General features: G+C 36.4%; 1 protein-coding gene across 2 annotated transcripts in view; it reads left to right on the plus strand.

Annotated features, from left to right (window-relative positions):
• The window catches only part of LRP2 (LDL receptor related protein 2), a 145,459-nt gene that overhangs the window by 41,897 nt on the left and 89,269 nt on the right, over positions 1-14,293 (plus strand). For both annotated transcript variants that reach the window (XM_039365425.1, XM_039365427.1), the window contains exons 7-14: positions 38-154; positions 2,327-2,470; positions 3,293-3,412; positions 5,915-6,043; positions 8,666-8,835; positions 10,351-10,574; positions 11,918-12,124; positions 13,213-13,415. In XM_039365425.1, coding sequence (XP_039221359.1) covers positions 38-154; positions 2,327-2,470; positions 3,293-3,412; positions 5,915-6,043; positions 8,666-8,835; positions 10,351-10,574; positions 11,918-12,124; positions 13,213-13,415 — 1,314 coding nt within the window. The remainder of the gene's footprint in view (positions 1-37; positions 155-2,326; positions 2,471-3,292; positions 3,413-5,914; positions 6,044-8,665; positions 8,836-10,350; positions 10,575-11,917; positions 12,125-13,212; positions 13,416-14,293) is intronic.

Below are 14,293 nucleotides of genomic sequence, written 5' to 3' on the forward strand. Positions count from 1 at the left end.
ACTTTGAGTCATTGTTCTTTGATGTTCTCTTCCTCAGCATATGCAACTTGCAAAGGGAATTTCTACACCTGCCCAAGTGGTCGCTGTATTCATCAGAGTTGGGTTTGTGATGGTGATGATGACTGCGAAGATAATGCGGATGAAGCTGGATGTGGTAAATGAGAATGTAACATAGCATTAGTGGTCCCATGTGAAAAAATGTTTTCTCTTACTCTTCTTACCGATGCATACAGGAGATCAGTGGCCAAAAGCCTTGCATTTCTTTTAAAATATGCTATTATTTTCTTAAAAAAACTTCAATAATCTGGCGATTTTTTGTATCTATTTTAGGATATAAATCAGTTTATTAGGACAGATTAGAATACAGATAGTCTTTGACTTATGACCACAATTGAGCCCAAGGTTTCTGTTGCTAAGTGAGACATTTGTTAAGTGAGTTTTGCCCCATTTTATGACTTTTCTTGCTACAGTTGTTAAGTGAATCACTGCAGTTAACAACAACAACAACAACAACAACAATAATAAGAAGAAGAAGTTGGAAGGGACCTTGGAGGTCATCTAGTCCAACCCCCTGCTCAGGCAGGAAACTCTATACCATTTCAGACAAATGGCTGTCCAATCTCTTCTTAAAAACTTCCAGTGTTGGAACATTCACCACTTCTGGAGGCAGGTTGTTCCACTGGTTAATTGTTCTAACTGTCAGGAAGTTTCTCCTTAGTTCTAGGTTGCTTTTCTCTTTGGTTCGTTTCCACCCGTTGCTTCTTGTCCTGCCTTCAGGCGCTTTGGAAAATAGCTTGACTCCCTCTTCTTTGTGGCAGCCCCTGAGATATTGGAACGCTGCTATCATGTCCCCCCTTGTCCTTCTCTTCATTAAACTAGACATACCCAATTCCAACAACCATTCCTTATATGTTTTAGCTTCCAGTCCCCTAATCTTCTTTGTTGCTCTTCTCTGTACTCTTTCTAGAGTTAATAAGTGAATCTAGCTTCCCCATTCACTTTGCTTGTGAAAAGGTTGCAAAAGGGGACCACATGATCCCAGGACACTGCAACCTGTCATAAATATGAATCAGTTGCCAAATGTCTCAGATTTGATCACATGACCACTGGGATGCTGCAATGGTCATAAGTACGAAAAATGGTCATCAGTCCCTTTTTTCAGTGCTGTTGTAACTTTGAACAGTCACTAAAAGAAATGTTGTAAGGTGTGGACTACTTGTATTAGGCTGCTGTTTGGTATTAAGAATTAAGTTAGCAAGACAGTAACCAAAGGTTCCCATGTTCAAGAGGAGTATTATGTCATACAGTTGCCTCCCATGACCTTGAAGAGTGACAAAATATTAATTGACTTGGAAAGGTGGAAGCATGGAGCTTGGGTTTTAAACTCTGGCATGCGAACTAATGAATACTTGATAACTGGAATTGCAAAAAGCAAATCTGTCAAATCTTCATTTGAGTCTGCAATACTCAATGTATTTGAGGTGAGTCTGTAAGTCAGTTCCTGAATAAGAACTCAGGGTCTGGAGGGCTGAGACTTCCAGCTATGCCTGACTTTCAGCAATCCTGAGCTGCATAATTTGCTTTTGCGACATAAACCATCATGTGTAATAGTAGACTAATACACATTAATATTAGACTTACAACATTTGGGACAAAATCCTCCACCTTAATAATGCTTAATATGTTACAGTAAAAATATTTTTTTGTATGGAAATCAAGAAAATGGTTTCCATGATTTTGATATATTTCTTCTTCAGGAGTCTCCAAAGTTGACAACTTTAAGACTTGTGGACTTCCAGAACTCTCCAGCCAACCATGGGAACTGGTGAATTCTGGGAGTTGAAGTCCATAAGTCTTAAAGATGCTACGGTAAGTTTGGAAACTTCTTTTCTACTTCATTGGGCCATTGGTCTTAACGAAGGACATAATGCTTAATTCTTAATTCCAAATTTCCATTGGCAAATAGTAGAAATACAAAAATTACTGAATGTTGAACATACCATATTTAAATCTGTTTGAATTCACACATTAATAATAATATTTGAATTCAGCCTGTATTCTTATGCTTATGTAGATTGAAGAAATTTACTTAGGATATGATACGCAAATACATTAATGCCCAAATATTACATCATACAGAGGTGCCCACTGGGGGCGACTGGAAATAATAAAAAAAGCTCCTTTGTTTTCTTATATAGTTTGAGAAAAATAGAAGACTGTCTTGTAGTATCTATCTTGCTTATGCGCTAGCTAGAAAAAGTCCTTGAAAATTGCTAAAATTCTGCAAGCAGAGAATGTACTGGTTTTTTTTTCTTTTGTGCTCTAGAGAGTGGCCACCGAGATTGTTATCCAGGTGAATGGGCCTGCCCTGATACTGGGCAGTGCATTCCCATTGACAAAGTTTGTGATGGAACTCCAGATTGCTCTGCCTGGGAAGATGAGACAAATGTAACAGCTGGCAGACATTGCAGTGAGTAATGGACATAAACATGTTCATAGGGGCAACTCTGACGTATCTCCAGTGCTTTTTTTCTTTAAAAAAAAAAGGTGCCGGAACTCACACACATCATACAACCCGCCTTGCCTACTCTACAAGGTTCCATCCCAAAAAGGTGCCGGAACTCCATTCTACGAGAAAAAAAGCCCTGCGTATCTCTGACACCTTAGCATTAAAAATAGGAAAGGTGTTTTAAAATAAATCATGTTGCGATTGTTGCAGCAGCAATTGCAATGTTATATTTGACTAACATCCATCGTTTCAACAATGGCTGAGATATTGTTCTGATTTTTTGTTGGTTCAAAGTGTTTCATGTTTGGGCAAACTCCAAATAGTGTAACATGACCTTGAGGTGAGCACTTCTGTGAAGTTATATATGTCATGCTCCCAAATAGTGCACCTTACTATTGATGTCTTTGACAATAGCTGTGACTACAATTGCTGGTTAAGTTGCATTGGAATTCCCATAGTAAAAATGGCTTGATTTTCCAAATGACATTTTGGATTTGGATATGCCAACTTTCCACAACCCAGTCATCCGTGGATGTGTTGGAATTGCAACCCTTAGAATTCAAAAGAGCAATATCGATGGGAAATTTTGGAAATTACAATCCCCAAATTTCTAGAAAGCTATATTTAGTGACATTGTATATGCAGTGATCTTCCTCGTTTTCTAGATTCATTTTAGTCATATATTTAAGCTTTTTTTCAACAATGCATCATTGTGATTCTATTTCTCAACTGAAGCAACTAATCATTTAATGCTATTTGTTAATTGGCTTTTGTTTTTGATAGATATATCTCAGTGTGCAACTTTAAGTTGCCAATATCGTTGTCACTCATCCCCCACTGGTGGAACATGCTATTGTCCTGCAGGATATGTTATCAGCAACAATGACAGTCGCACTTGCATAGGTAAGTGATGAAGGTAGAGATCCATGCATAGTCAGTCATTTCCCTTTCAAGGTGTCGAGAACTCTCAAGGGAAGAGTCAGTGTGACAGAATTGTTTGGCTGTAGAATTGACAAGAACTAAATTCAGATTTCTACTTCATTGGTGAAGCTCAGCAGGTGATTAGGGCCAACATAATGTCTTGACTTTTTTGTTGTTGTTGTTAATTGCGAAGTCGTATCCGACCCATCGCGACCCCATAGACAACGTTCCTCCAGGTCTTCCTGTCCTCTACCATCTTCTGGAGTCCATTTAAGTTCACACCTACTGCTTCAGTGACTCCATCCAGCCATCTCATTCTCTGTCGTCCCCTTCTTCTATTGCCCTCAATCTTTCCCAGCATTAGGCCCTTCTCCAGTGAGTCCTTCCTTCTCATTAGGTGGCCAAAGTATTTGAGTTTCAACTTCAGGATCTGGCCTTCTAAAGAGCAGTCAGGGTTGATCTCTTCTAGGACTGACCGGTTTGAACGCCTTGCAGTCCAAGGGACTCGCAGGAGTCTTCTCCAGCACTATAGTTCAACGGCCTCAATTCTTTGGCGCTCAGCCTTTCTTATGGTCCAACTTTCACAGCCATACATTGCAACTGAGAAAACCATGGCCTGGACTATACACACTTTTGTTGGCAGGGTGATGTCTCTGCTTTTTAGTATGCTGTCTAGATTTGCCATAGCTTTCCTTCCCAGGAGCAGGCGTCTTTTAATTTCTACCTCATAGAGTTGGTGAAGGCATAGATTTGAAAAGAGAGTACTAAAGACTGACGCCTGTCTTCAGCTTTTTGGGGAAAGATGGAATTCAAATGCAACTGATCAAAAAAAAACCTTCAAGGATTTTGAACCCTGCAGCATGAGGTGGATCAGTATGACTATTTGGTATGCTATATTCAGTTTGACAGATAGCATTTTATGCACAAATCAGCTGGTTGGGTTTGCCTTATTTGTATGAACTGTTGATGAGCAAACAAACAATAATCTCCACCCATTCAGGGTTTTGGGACTGGAGTTACGTTGCCTTTAGGAGCAGAGATTCAAGGAACCTTGTGATCCAAATTGAGGGAAAATTGAGGGAAATTGAGGGGAAAATGTGTATTGGCCCTTTCAGCCAGAGATTCATTTATGAAGACTGCTTAAGCTTGCTCCTCAAAGTGTGACAGTGTCAGTGATTTTCTTGCTTCCTTTTGTGTTTAGACCAAATTTTAGATGTGTGGGCCTGCTGTGAATAATGCACAAATGTATCAACTGAATACTGTAGCCCCGGGCCCTTTTTAAAGTTAAAAACTAGCACAGTAAAGACATATACTCCTTTCCTTTTATTAGGTCACTTCTTGACCTAATTTTCATTGAGGTAGTAAATATTTGTATCTTCTGATCTGCAGGTGCATGAATTCTCTGGCCTGCAAGGCATTTTCTTTACATAGAACACCAGATTGTAAAGACAAAGGCTGTCATTTTGTCTTATGCCTGAAATATTGATTTACTTGATAACTGTGTACGTATGTAGAGGAGTATTTAATACCTTCTGAAGGGCTCCGGGCCTAGTCTTGCTGGGAATTAGACCTTTATTATTGGCCCATTTTTTTGTGCTGCCTTATCAGACAATATCTGGGAAGCCATATACCTTAAAGTAATCCAGTTTCAGTTTTTACTTTTTTTTAAAGCAGAGAAGATTAAGCTTCTAATCCTAAAAGTGAGCAAAATTAGTGCTACTAATCTGATGCCTATTTATGGTTATAAATCTCATAGCATAATGAGAGAATAAAGCTGTCTGAGTTCATTCAGATAATCTGATCTATTCTGTTGATAAATTATTCTACTGATTGTTAGAAAAACGTGTATAATTAAAAAAATATTAGATGGGTCCCTTCAGATAAGTTAAATTTTAATGTCTGTTGGCTTAATTTTCTTTAAGATTTTGATAAAGCTACTCTTTACAGATTTTCTACTTAATTTTCTGATTTAACGTAAAGAAGCTGAATCAAATAGCAAACAGATTTGATGCTCCCACTCCAATTTATTAATTCTCTTCTAAGGAAATGAATATATTTGTGAAAATAAACACATTAAGAATTAATGTTTAGATGTTAGATGATTTTTAGATATCGAAATTAATAATACATGGAAAATTTTCTAACCCACGTTTGTTGTCGTTGACTTAAAAACATGAGAGATAGTGATTTAATGAGATCTCAGAATTGATCAGGGTTTTCAGTCAGGAAAATAATATGAGCATAAAAGATTAAACACGGATCACAGTCAGTTTTCCATATCGGCTATTAATTTCTACAAAACAAAGAGGAGACCACTGATTGCAAACTTACTGTCACTTTGACTGTAAGAATATACTTTTGAAGGAACAGCAGATTTGACATTTTCATTTTAGAAAAAGGGAAACCTACTGTATATTTGTTGTGGATAGCATTTTGCAAATAGAAGGAAAAACATGCCCATCCTGAATGTTAATTCTGTTACAGACTTTGATGACTGCAAAATGTGGGGCATTTGTGATCAGGAGTGTGAAGATCGTATTGGTCACCATCAGTGTCGGTGTGCTGAAGGGTATGTTCTGGAGCACCACCGTCATTGCCGAGCCAATACCTCATGTGAGTCAATACCTCTAAAAGCTGATATCCCCTCCTCTCTTGTACAGCTAATATTACCTTACTTTCTCACAGGTAAGAAAATCCAATTATAGGCCTGTCCTTGAGAATAATGCTGGCATGCTTTAAATATCATAGTCCCTTCCAACACAACATTGCCGCTATCTCTCCCATCTATTTACTGTTAGTGACTTGCTGATGAAAGACCAGGCAGTACATTTCTCTTACTTTCTTCATTGGGAGAGGAGAAGGTGGTAGTTCAGATGACATTTGAAAGCCTATTCTGGTTTTATCGATGGATGGATGGATGGATGGATGGATGGGATGCTTTGCAAAGTTATTAGCATGAAGGAAGCACTTCTCTTTGAAGGGATAAAGTAACTGCATCTTTGGGGAGGCTTATTCAGTTGTGTTCTGTTCCATAAAGCAACTGAGTGAGCTTTCCTGGGGATTCATCTATTTAATATGCTTTGAGAAGGTAAGGGGGGGGCAAGATTTGGTCACTCCACAGTTTTTTTGAGAAACTTTCCTTTCACACATTCTGTACAGTAATTATTCTTGTAACTATTCTCTATAGTCACAACGTTCTAGTAAAGAAAGATAATATATATGAAATTTAAACAAGGTTGTATTATGTATTGTAAAGTTGTATGTATTATAATTACAATATTTACACATAGACATGTCTGTATCTACATGTTAATATGCTTTCTTTAAAAGAGTAATTAACAATATCTCCTTGTTATTTTGAATATTCATGGACTGTTTCTCTTCTGCCAGGGATTGAGATCCAATTTATATCATGGATATAAGATATAAGATATATCCATATATCATGGAATAGGGCAGGAGTCTCAAACTGATGGCCCCTCCAGGTTATTCAGTTCTGCCTTTTCCTTACACCTATTGCAGAAGGGCAATAGTTTGAAGGAGTTGGGAACTTGCCAATCTCAGCCAGGTGCTATAGATTTTCTCTTAGAGAAGAAAAAAGCGAATCCATAGAAACCAAAGGGCAGCAACATGGAAGTGTCACAAAACTATCACAGTTTTCGATATGCTTGGACCAGAACCCATCTGCTACTGCTTTAGGGTGAAAAGCACAGAGCTGATGTGGCAGGCTGAGAAATGGATGCAGGCCTTAGGCTACGTTGAACTGCCATCGCTGCCTAGAATGAATAAAACCTACCAAGATCAGCAAGCTGTTTTTCTGCTTTGGGCAATCATTCTCTTGCTTTGTGTATGTGGCCCCAAATTTGGCAGCGTTCTCCTCTTCCATCCTTTCTTGTCTCGCTCAGTCACTCAAATTGTAACTCTAGATCTCTAAAGACACTCTTCGTTTTTCTTATCAACAAATCGTTTGGTTTTGGGGTTTTTTTTGGCAGATCAAAAGGACACCCTTATCTCTTCTCTCATTTTGCCAAATAGCAAAGACACCGAAACAATTTGTTGGCAAGAAATCATTGTAATCTCCACCCCAATATGAGAGAGTGCATTATTAGAGGTCTGAACTGTGATAAGTGGATTTGAAAGGAAAAAAATACTGGGTTAATTTGGAACCAAAATCTTAAGTTTAGGCTCCAATCTTAAACTTGATTTAGAACCCCAGAATTGCCATGTTTTTCCATTAATTGTAATTGGAAAACACAATTTTTCTATTTTCTATTAAGTTTACCTGAACGTGAGCTACTTTTGCAATAATATGAGAAGGTGACATTTGCTATATTGAAAGCAAAACATTATCTTCCCTTTTAAAAAGAATTGCCAATTTCATTTGTATTTCTTGTCAAAATTGGAAATAATTTTCAGAGATGTTGCTTCTTTTTCTGTTGTCATTTTGGTTAATCAGATGCACCAACAGATAATTGTTGAAAGGGAAATAGTGAAAAAGATGGCTCAATCTCATAGTAAAGTTTTTTTTAAAAAAATATTCTTCCTTTGCTTCCTTTTGTTTTGTCTCAAACTTTTCCAACTTCACCAATTGTCATGAGTGTGAAATTGTTGTTTTGGCCAGATCTTGTTTCTGAGTATTTTAGAAAGATGTTAAACTTGAAAAAGGTGTTTAGGAACAGAAATATATTCAGAAATACCCCATTTCAAGCACCAACACTTCCAAAATTGATACTACAACATGCATATATGTTTAAAACAATTAATACAGCTATAATAAATTGAATTAACCAGTTACCTAATCTTCCATACATATCTATTACACTGATACCTTGTTTTAAAAATGCTGTTCTCTTCTTTGTTACATGTAATGTTTTAAAGATCTTATATTGTATTCAATATTGAGCTGCTTTGGGGGCCACTTCAGTGGCACAGTTCCAACGTACCTTCTTTGCTATTCAATGCTAAGTTTATTACAAAATAAGGTGGGTAATATTTTGGTGGCTAGGAGCTATATTGGATGGCTGGGGACAACAGGTTTAAAAATAGACACTAAAGGGATGGGATTGCATTTTTCTTCTTAATTTTTTTCAAAAGACTCTTAAAAATGTTGCTTAGATTTATATTGCAACTTTCATGGGCCTCCCGTCTTGAAGGAGGCCCATATCTTCTATTTAAGTTGTGAACGTATATCCTTTCGAAAAATAATTGTTACAGCAATGTCTTCCATGTTTTCAGCTGGAGTTGCCTCTATCATTTTTTCCAACGGCCGTGATTTATTAATTGGAGACATTCATGGAAGAAGTTTTAGAACTCTGATACAATCCCGGAATCGTGGAGTGGCTGTTGGTGTAGATTTTCATTTTCATCTGCGTAGGATATTTTGGACTGATACGGTGCAAGATAAGGTAGTTTGTAATGTACAAATAGCTTTCTTGGAAGCAAAAGCATCCAAGAATAGTATGTGTTGATAACTTTTCATTTCTGTGAACAGATGCAGAGCCTTTCTTTGTTTTTTAACAAAAATGAACTTTTGAGATGGTTCTGTTGATAATTAACAACATTTCTTAGCTAAGCTTTTTACATGTAATATATCGAACAAAGCGTGCATTATGCTATGGCATCATCTTGAGCAGCTTGTAATATTATTGGAAAGAGAGTCCAAAAACCTAATTAAGAGAAATAGTACATTCTTTCAAAACTGGGTTTATTCTCTGTTGCAATTTCTTGAAACCTGATCATTTAAAGTGTAGAAGTGCTGTGTTTTCTGGGAAGATAGACATAAGATATTTCTCAAGGTTATTAGTATAATTGTGCTTTGGGCCACAAATATTGACAATTTATCATGCTGCAGGCCAATATTTTTACTCATTGCTTTTTTCATGACTTTGCTTTTTACTGGAGTGGTAACAAATAGTATAAAATATAAGTATGGTTTAATTATGTTTGGTAGTTTTAAAGCATCAGCGATGTGGATATAGAATAAAGAATTGGAAGGCTTTTCTTTTCTTTCTTTTTCAAGTGCATTGAAAGGCATGTTATCCTCAGATTCTTAAAAAAGCACAGTAAGGGGAGGTGAGAGGAATATTCTCCTAACATAAGTTTTTTTTCCTGCAGTTTTCTTTGTTTCCTTGAATTATATCAGGGTTCAATGACTTAATCTTTATCCTTCTGCTTACTATGGCATGTAATGGATTTGGATTTAGATCAGTGGTTCACAACCTTTTCTATACCCTGTACCCCTAGAACACTTCTGATATATTCTCGCACCCCTTACAAAAGTTCGAAATAACGGCAACAAATTATGATATACACTATAATTTTGAAAACCCAAGTTTTCGCACCCCCTGGAATATCATCTCGCACCCCTGGTTGGGAACCTCTGATTTAGATAAACATTTACTTCAGTTAAGCCATAAGGTAGTTTGCTTGTCATTGCTAATTATACAGGAACCAGGGCATATATACTATAACTAGATTTGTCCTTCATACCAAACTTTAGTGGATTTAGCTTTGCTTTGTGTATTTTTCTTTACTTTTAGTTTGCAGTTCAATATATGATGTAAATGCAGCTCATTGGATAAGCCTATGTGCATGAATTATACAATTCAGATTACTAGCTAGAGAGGGAAAATCCGCCCTCTTCAAAATCAAGCTGTTTGCAAACATTGGTTAAGAATGGAGATTATGATTATTGCCCATGCAGATGTAACAAGTTAAAAGAGGTGAGGTCACATCGAAGAGATTGAAACAAAAGGTTAAGAAATTGGGGACTTAATGCTGCATAGGATCAACATTTTCACAATTCCTTTTAAAATAAATGCATGCAAGATTTATTTTGTTTGGAAATTGTGCTAAATATGAAAGTGGCCCTGAAAACATACAGGATCCTAAGTCCTAAAGCACCATTACTTTCTTTTCAGGTTTTTTCTGTCAACCTTGATGGCTCAGATATCTTTGAAGTTTTAAATATTTCAGTTGACACACCAGAAAACCTAGCCGTAGACTGGATTAACAACAAGCTGTATATAGTGGAGACCAGTGTCAACAGAATTGATTTGGTAAATTTGGATGGAACCAACCGTGTAACTTTGATTGCAGAAAGTTTGGGGAATCCTAGAGGAATAGCTGTTGATCCTACTGTTGGGTAAGTGGTAACATTGATTAAAGGATATTTCCCTCCTTTGAAGAATTGTAGACTTGCTATTTTTTAAATGCATCAATTGCTCAATAAAATATTACTAGGAGTTGATGGAGGAATAGAGATTTGGTGCTCTTTACTACTTACGATTTCCCCGGGAACTCTTTTCCAGTCCTTACGTCCTATTTCCTTTGTTGATCTGGACATTATGCAGAAAAGAGCAAAGAAAGAGCTGCAATTCAGTTGTGTGTCATTGATGACAATGGTAGAGAAGTGCTGAACAGTTACAAGCACAGCATCTGGTAAAGAGGTTGCTGCACATAGACATATCTTTTTTTTTTTTTAATTCAAAAGGACTTTTCACAAAAGTCAAAGCTAAACTGTGTTTTACAAACAGTGAGTCATAAATTATGATTTATAGGTCACAATGACACCTACTTAGCTAAAAAATAGTTTGTATATAGTATCCATTAATCAGAAAAGAAATCTATTTAATTGTGTGTGTTAGGGGAATGGATACCTGATTCAATAATTGTCTGTTTTCTGCAAACTAAAATAGGAAATTGGATTTATTGTCAGTCATATTTCATATTCCTTAAACTGGACATAAAGATAATTAGTTTCATATAAAACATGATCTGGAATATAGTTTGAAATCTCTGTAATTTCTTTTTTGAGATCTCTTCAGAGTTTCCTCTTTGTAACAGACCACTGCTATCTTGTTATTTGCTTGGAGCATTATATCTTTCATCTATCTTCTTCAGTACTGATATTTGAATTTGGGATATTTATTTCTAAACCTGGGAATTTTAAGAACTGTTTTTAGTGCCTTCTTTTTGCTTCTGTTAATATTATCTAATTTTCTATTTACTATGATTTTTTGATTTACATGTCTCATAGAGAACTTTTAATATAATATATGTAGAATTTAGTTCAGTGAAATGTAAAGTGATCTGAAGATGTGGCTATCTCAGCATAAAACTTTGCATGATAATGGCTACAATTCTATAGGTCAGCTAGTAAGAATTCACTAAGTGTGTCTGCCAATAGGATGGTACTTTCTGCACCTACTGTAATGGATTTTTATGCATGAAAATGTAATGCCACAATAAGTGTTTCAGTCTATAAAGTGGCACCAAATTCTTCAGCTAGGTTCCCACTTGATGCTAAATAGTGATTTGTTTCAGCATAGCAAATTGTATAAACCACAGCTGTCTGGATTCACACTAAGCCTAATCCAGACAAACTATATTTCTGCTTACTGTTTTGTGTAAGCCAGGTCTTTGTATCATCTCTAAGGCTTGAAGGGATACTAAAATAGTTTTTTTTCTTTTCTCTTTCTTTTATAGATATTTGTTTTTCTCAGATTGGGATAATCTTTCAGGTGATCCTAAAGTAGAAAGAGCCTTTATGGATGGAACAAATCGTCTGGACTTGGTTAAAACAAAATTGGGATGGCCAGCTGGGATAACTTTAGATATTGTATCAAAGAGACTCTACTGGGTAGACAGCCGATATGATTATATTGAAACTGTGACTTATGATGGACTACAGAGGTAGGAGAAGACGCAAAGTGGGTCATTTACATTTACATTGTTTACATTTTTTAAATTAAATCAACTGCATCAGACTAAAAAGTACTCTTGTCATGAATTGCCTTTAAATATGCCTCCTTTAAACACTGTTAAGACTTGAAATTGAGATATCAATTTCTATCCTTCAGTTTCTGAATTTGGTCAGAAATAAGATAATTAGTGGGAAGGTGGGAAAGACACCCTGTTGCATGCACTGATCTCTGAGTCCAAATAAAGGAGAAGAGGGATGACTTTTCTATGTTGATCCTAAACGGATAGCCGCAGAAAAGAACATTATCATATTGTGTACAAAGATTTGCATACTGTTGATAAGGAAGGAGAAGAATTCCTGGACCTTAATACTCTCCCTACCCCAGTGTTTCTCAACCTTGACAATTTTAAGGCATGTGGACTTCAACTCCCAGAATTCCACAGCCAGCAATGCTGGCTGTGGAATTCTGGGAGTTGAAGTCCACATGCCTTAAAATTGTCAAGGTTGAGAAACACTGCTACCCTAATAGGCAGGCACAGAGAAGGACTCCCTATTGTAGACATTGTTTCTTCCATTGCACCATACCCTACACATTTTTTTTTGTTTGTAGCAGAAAACTGTTAAACCTTTTATTGCTATCTTTGTTTCCCTTTTTAATCTGCACTTTCCAAGGCCATTGCTGGCCTATAAGAAAAAGAATGCAAGTAGAATTGCCTTTCCTTAAGAGAAAATAACTTACATTGCATTTAGGCACAACGGTGTCTTTCCTTCCAGAAAACCAAAATAAGGTTCCTTTTGCTGATTTTTTTTTTTTTTTTAGTTTTCCATCTTTTTAAAAACAAAGCTGAGTGTTAAACCACCACATTTCCCCTCTGAACCTTTGTTTCTTACATCTTTGGTTACCATGATTCAAATATTTTTATTCATTATTTATTTTTCTTCTTGGTCGGATGTATCCTTTATTTATAATTTCTTAGGTCACTGCTATGACATTTGCGTAGGAGTAAAGCATGATGAAACAGTTGTATCCTGTAACGTACTACTTTCAGTATTTCTAAAAAGAATATACCTTTAACAGGAAAACTGTTGCTCATGGAGGGTCATTGATTCCACATCCCTATGGAATAAGTCTTTTTGAGCATTCTGTGTATTTTACGGATTGGACAAGAATGGCAGTGATGAAAGCCAATAGATTTACAGATTCTAACCCACAAGTGATTTTTCAATCTTCCTTGCGTCCCTATGGAGTGACAATTTATCATGCTTTCCGACAGCCACTTGGTAAGTCAGATGATATAGGATTGCCAAAAGAGATTTTACACTATTCTTATTATGACTTAACTGTTAGAAAGCATAGCAAAGATAACTGTGCTTCCAATCCATTAGTGAGGCTAGAAGGAAAAATATCAGGTGTTTTTCTGCTTTTTTCTTCTCTGTTGTGTTTTCTCCCTTCTCTTCCTCTCTCCTTGATACATGACCAGCAGATAGCTCTAACTATTGGTCTAACTGGATCCCTGCCTAGGGTTTTTGAAATTAGCCCAAGGTCAGAGATATCTCTAGGCTGCAGATAGTCCATCCCTGCCCAGTGTAAATTCATTTACTTCTATTGATTTATTCTCATTGAAAACAATGAGATTTCAATTACAGAATAGGCTAATTTGCAGTTAGGCTTCAGCCAACAGTGTACTCATGTGAAGCACAATTATTCTGATGAAACTACATTCCAAATAGAAAATAGTTCATTGGGAAAAATTGCAATTTTCTTCCACAAATGTCAACATATATTTCAAGGATCGACTGATATTTACAAAAAACTACTCTGATGCTGAGCACAAAGATTTCTTGAAACGATTGTCAGGGCTATCAATTTGAAAAAGAGAGACAGAATTGCTTAGAATTGGATTCCTAAGTAATCAAAGCAGTGAATAAGCAACAGCTGATTGTGGAGCAATTCCAGGACAGTATGGTCAAAATCCCAGATTGAGAAAATCTATTTAAGCAAATAGGCTGTATTTACAGTGGAGTGAGTATATATAACTATGCTTGGACTGATATGTATGGTTTTAATGGGAATTGCAGATATGAAATACATTTTAGCAGACCTTCAAAGATGGCTTAAAACATTCTTTTTCTATTCACCCATTCCTCATTTAGCAACC

Source organism: Crotalus tigris, unplaced genomic scaffold, assembly GCF_016545835.1.
Source record: "Crotalus tigris isolate CLP2741 ecotype Arizona unplaced genomic scaffold, ASM1654583v1 scf7180000020074.1721668, whole genome shotgun sequence".
In the NCBI taxonomy this organism is placed as follows: Eukaryota; Metazoa; Chordata; class Lepidosauria; order Squamata; family Viperidae; genus Crotalus; species Crotalus tigris.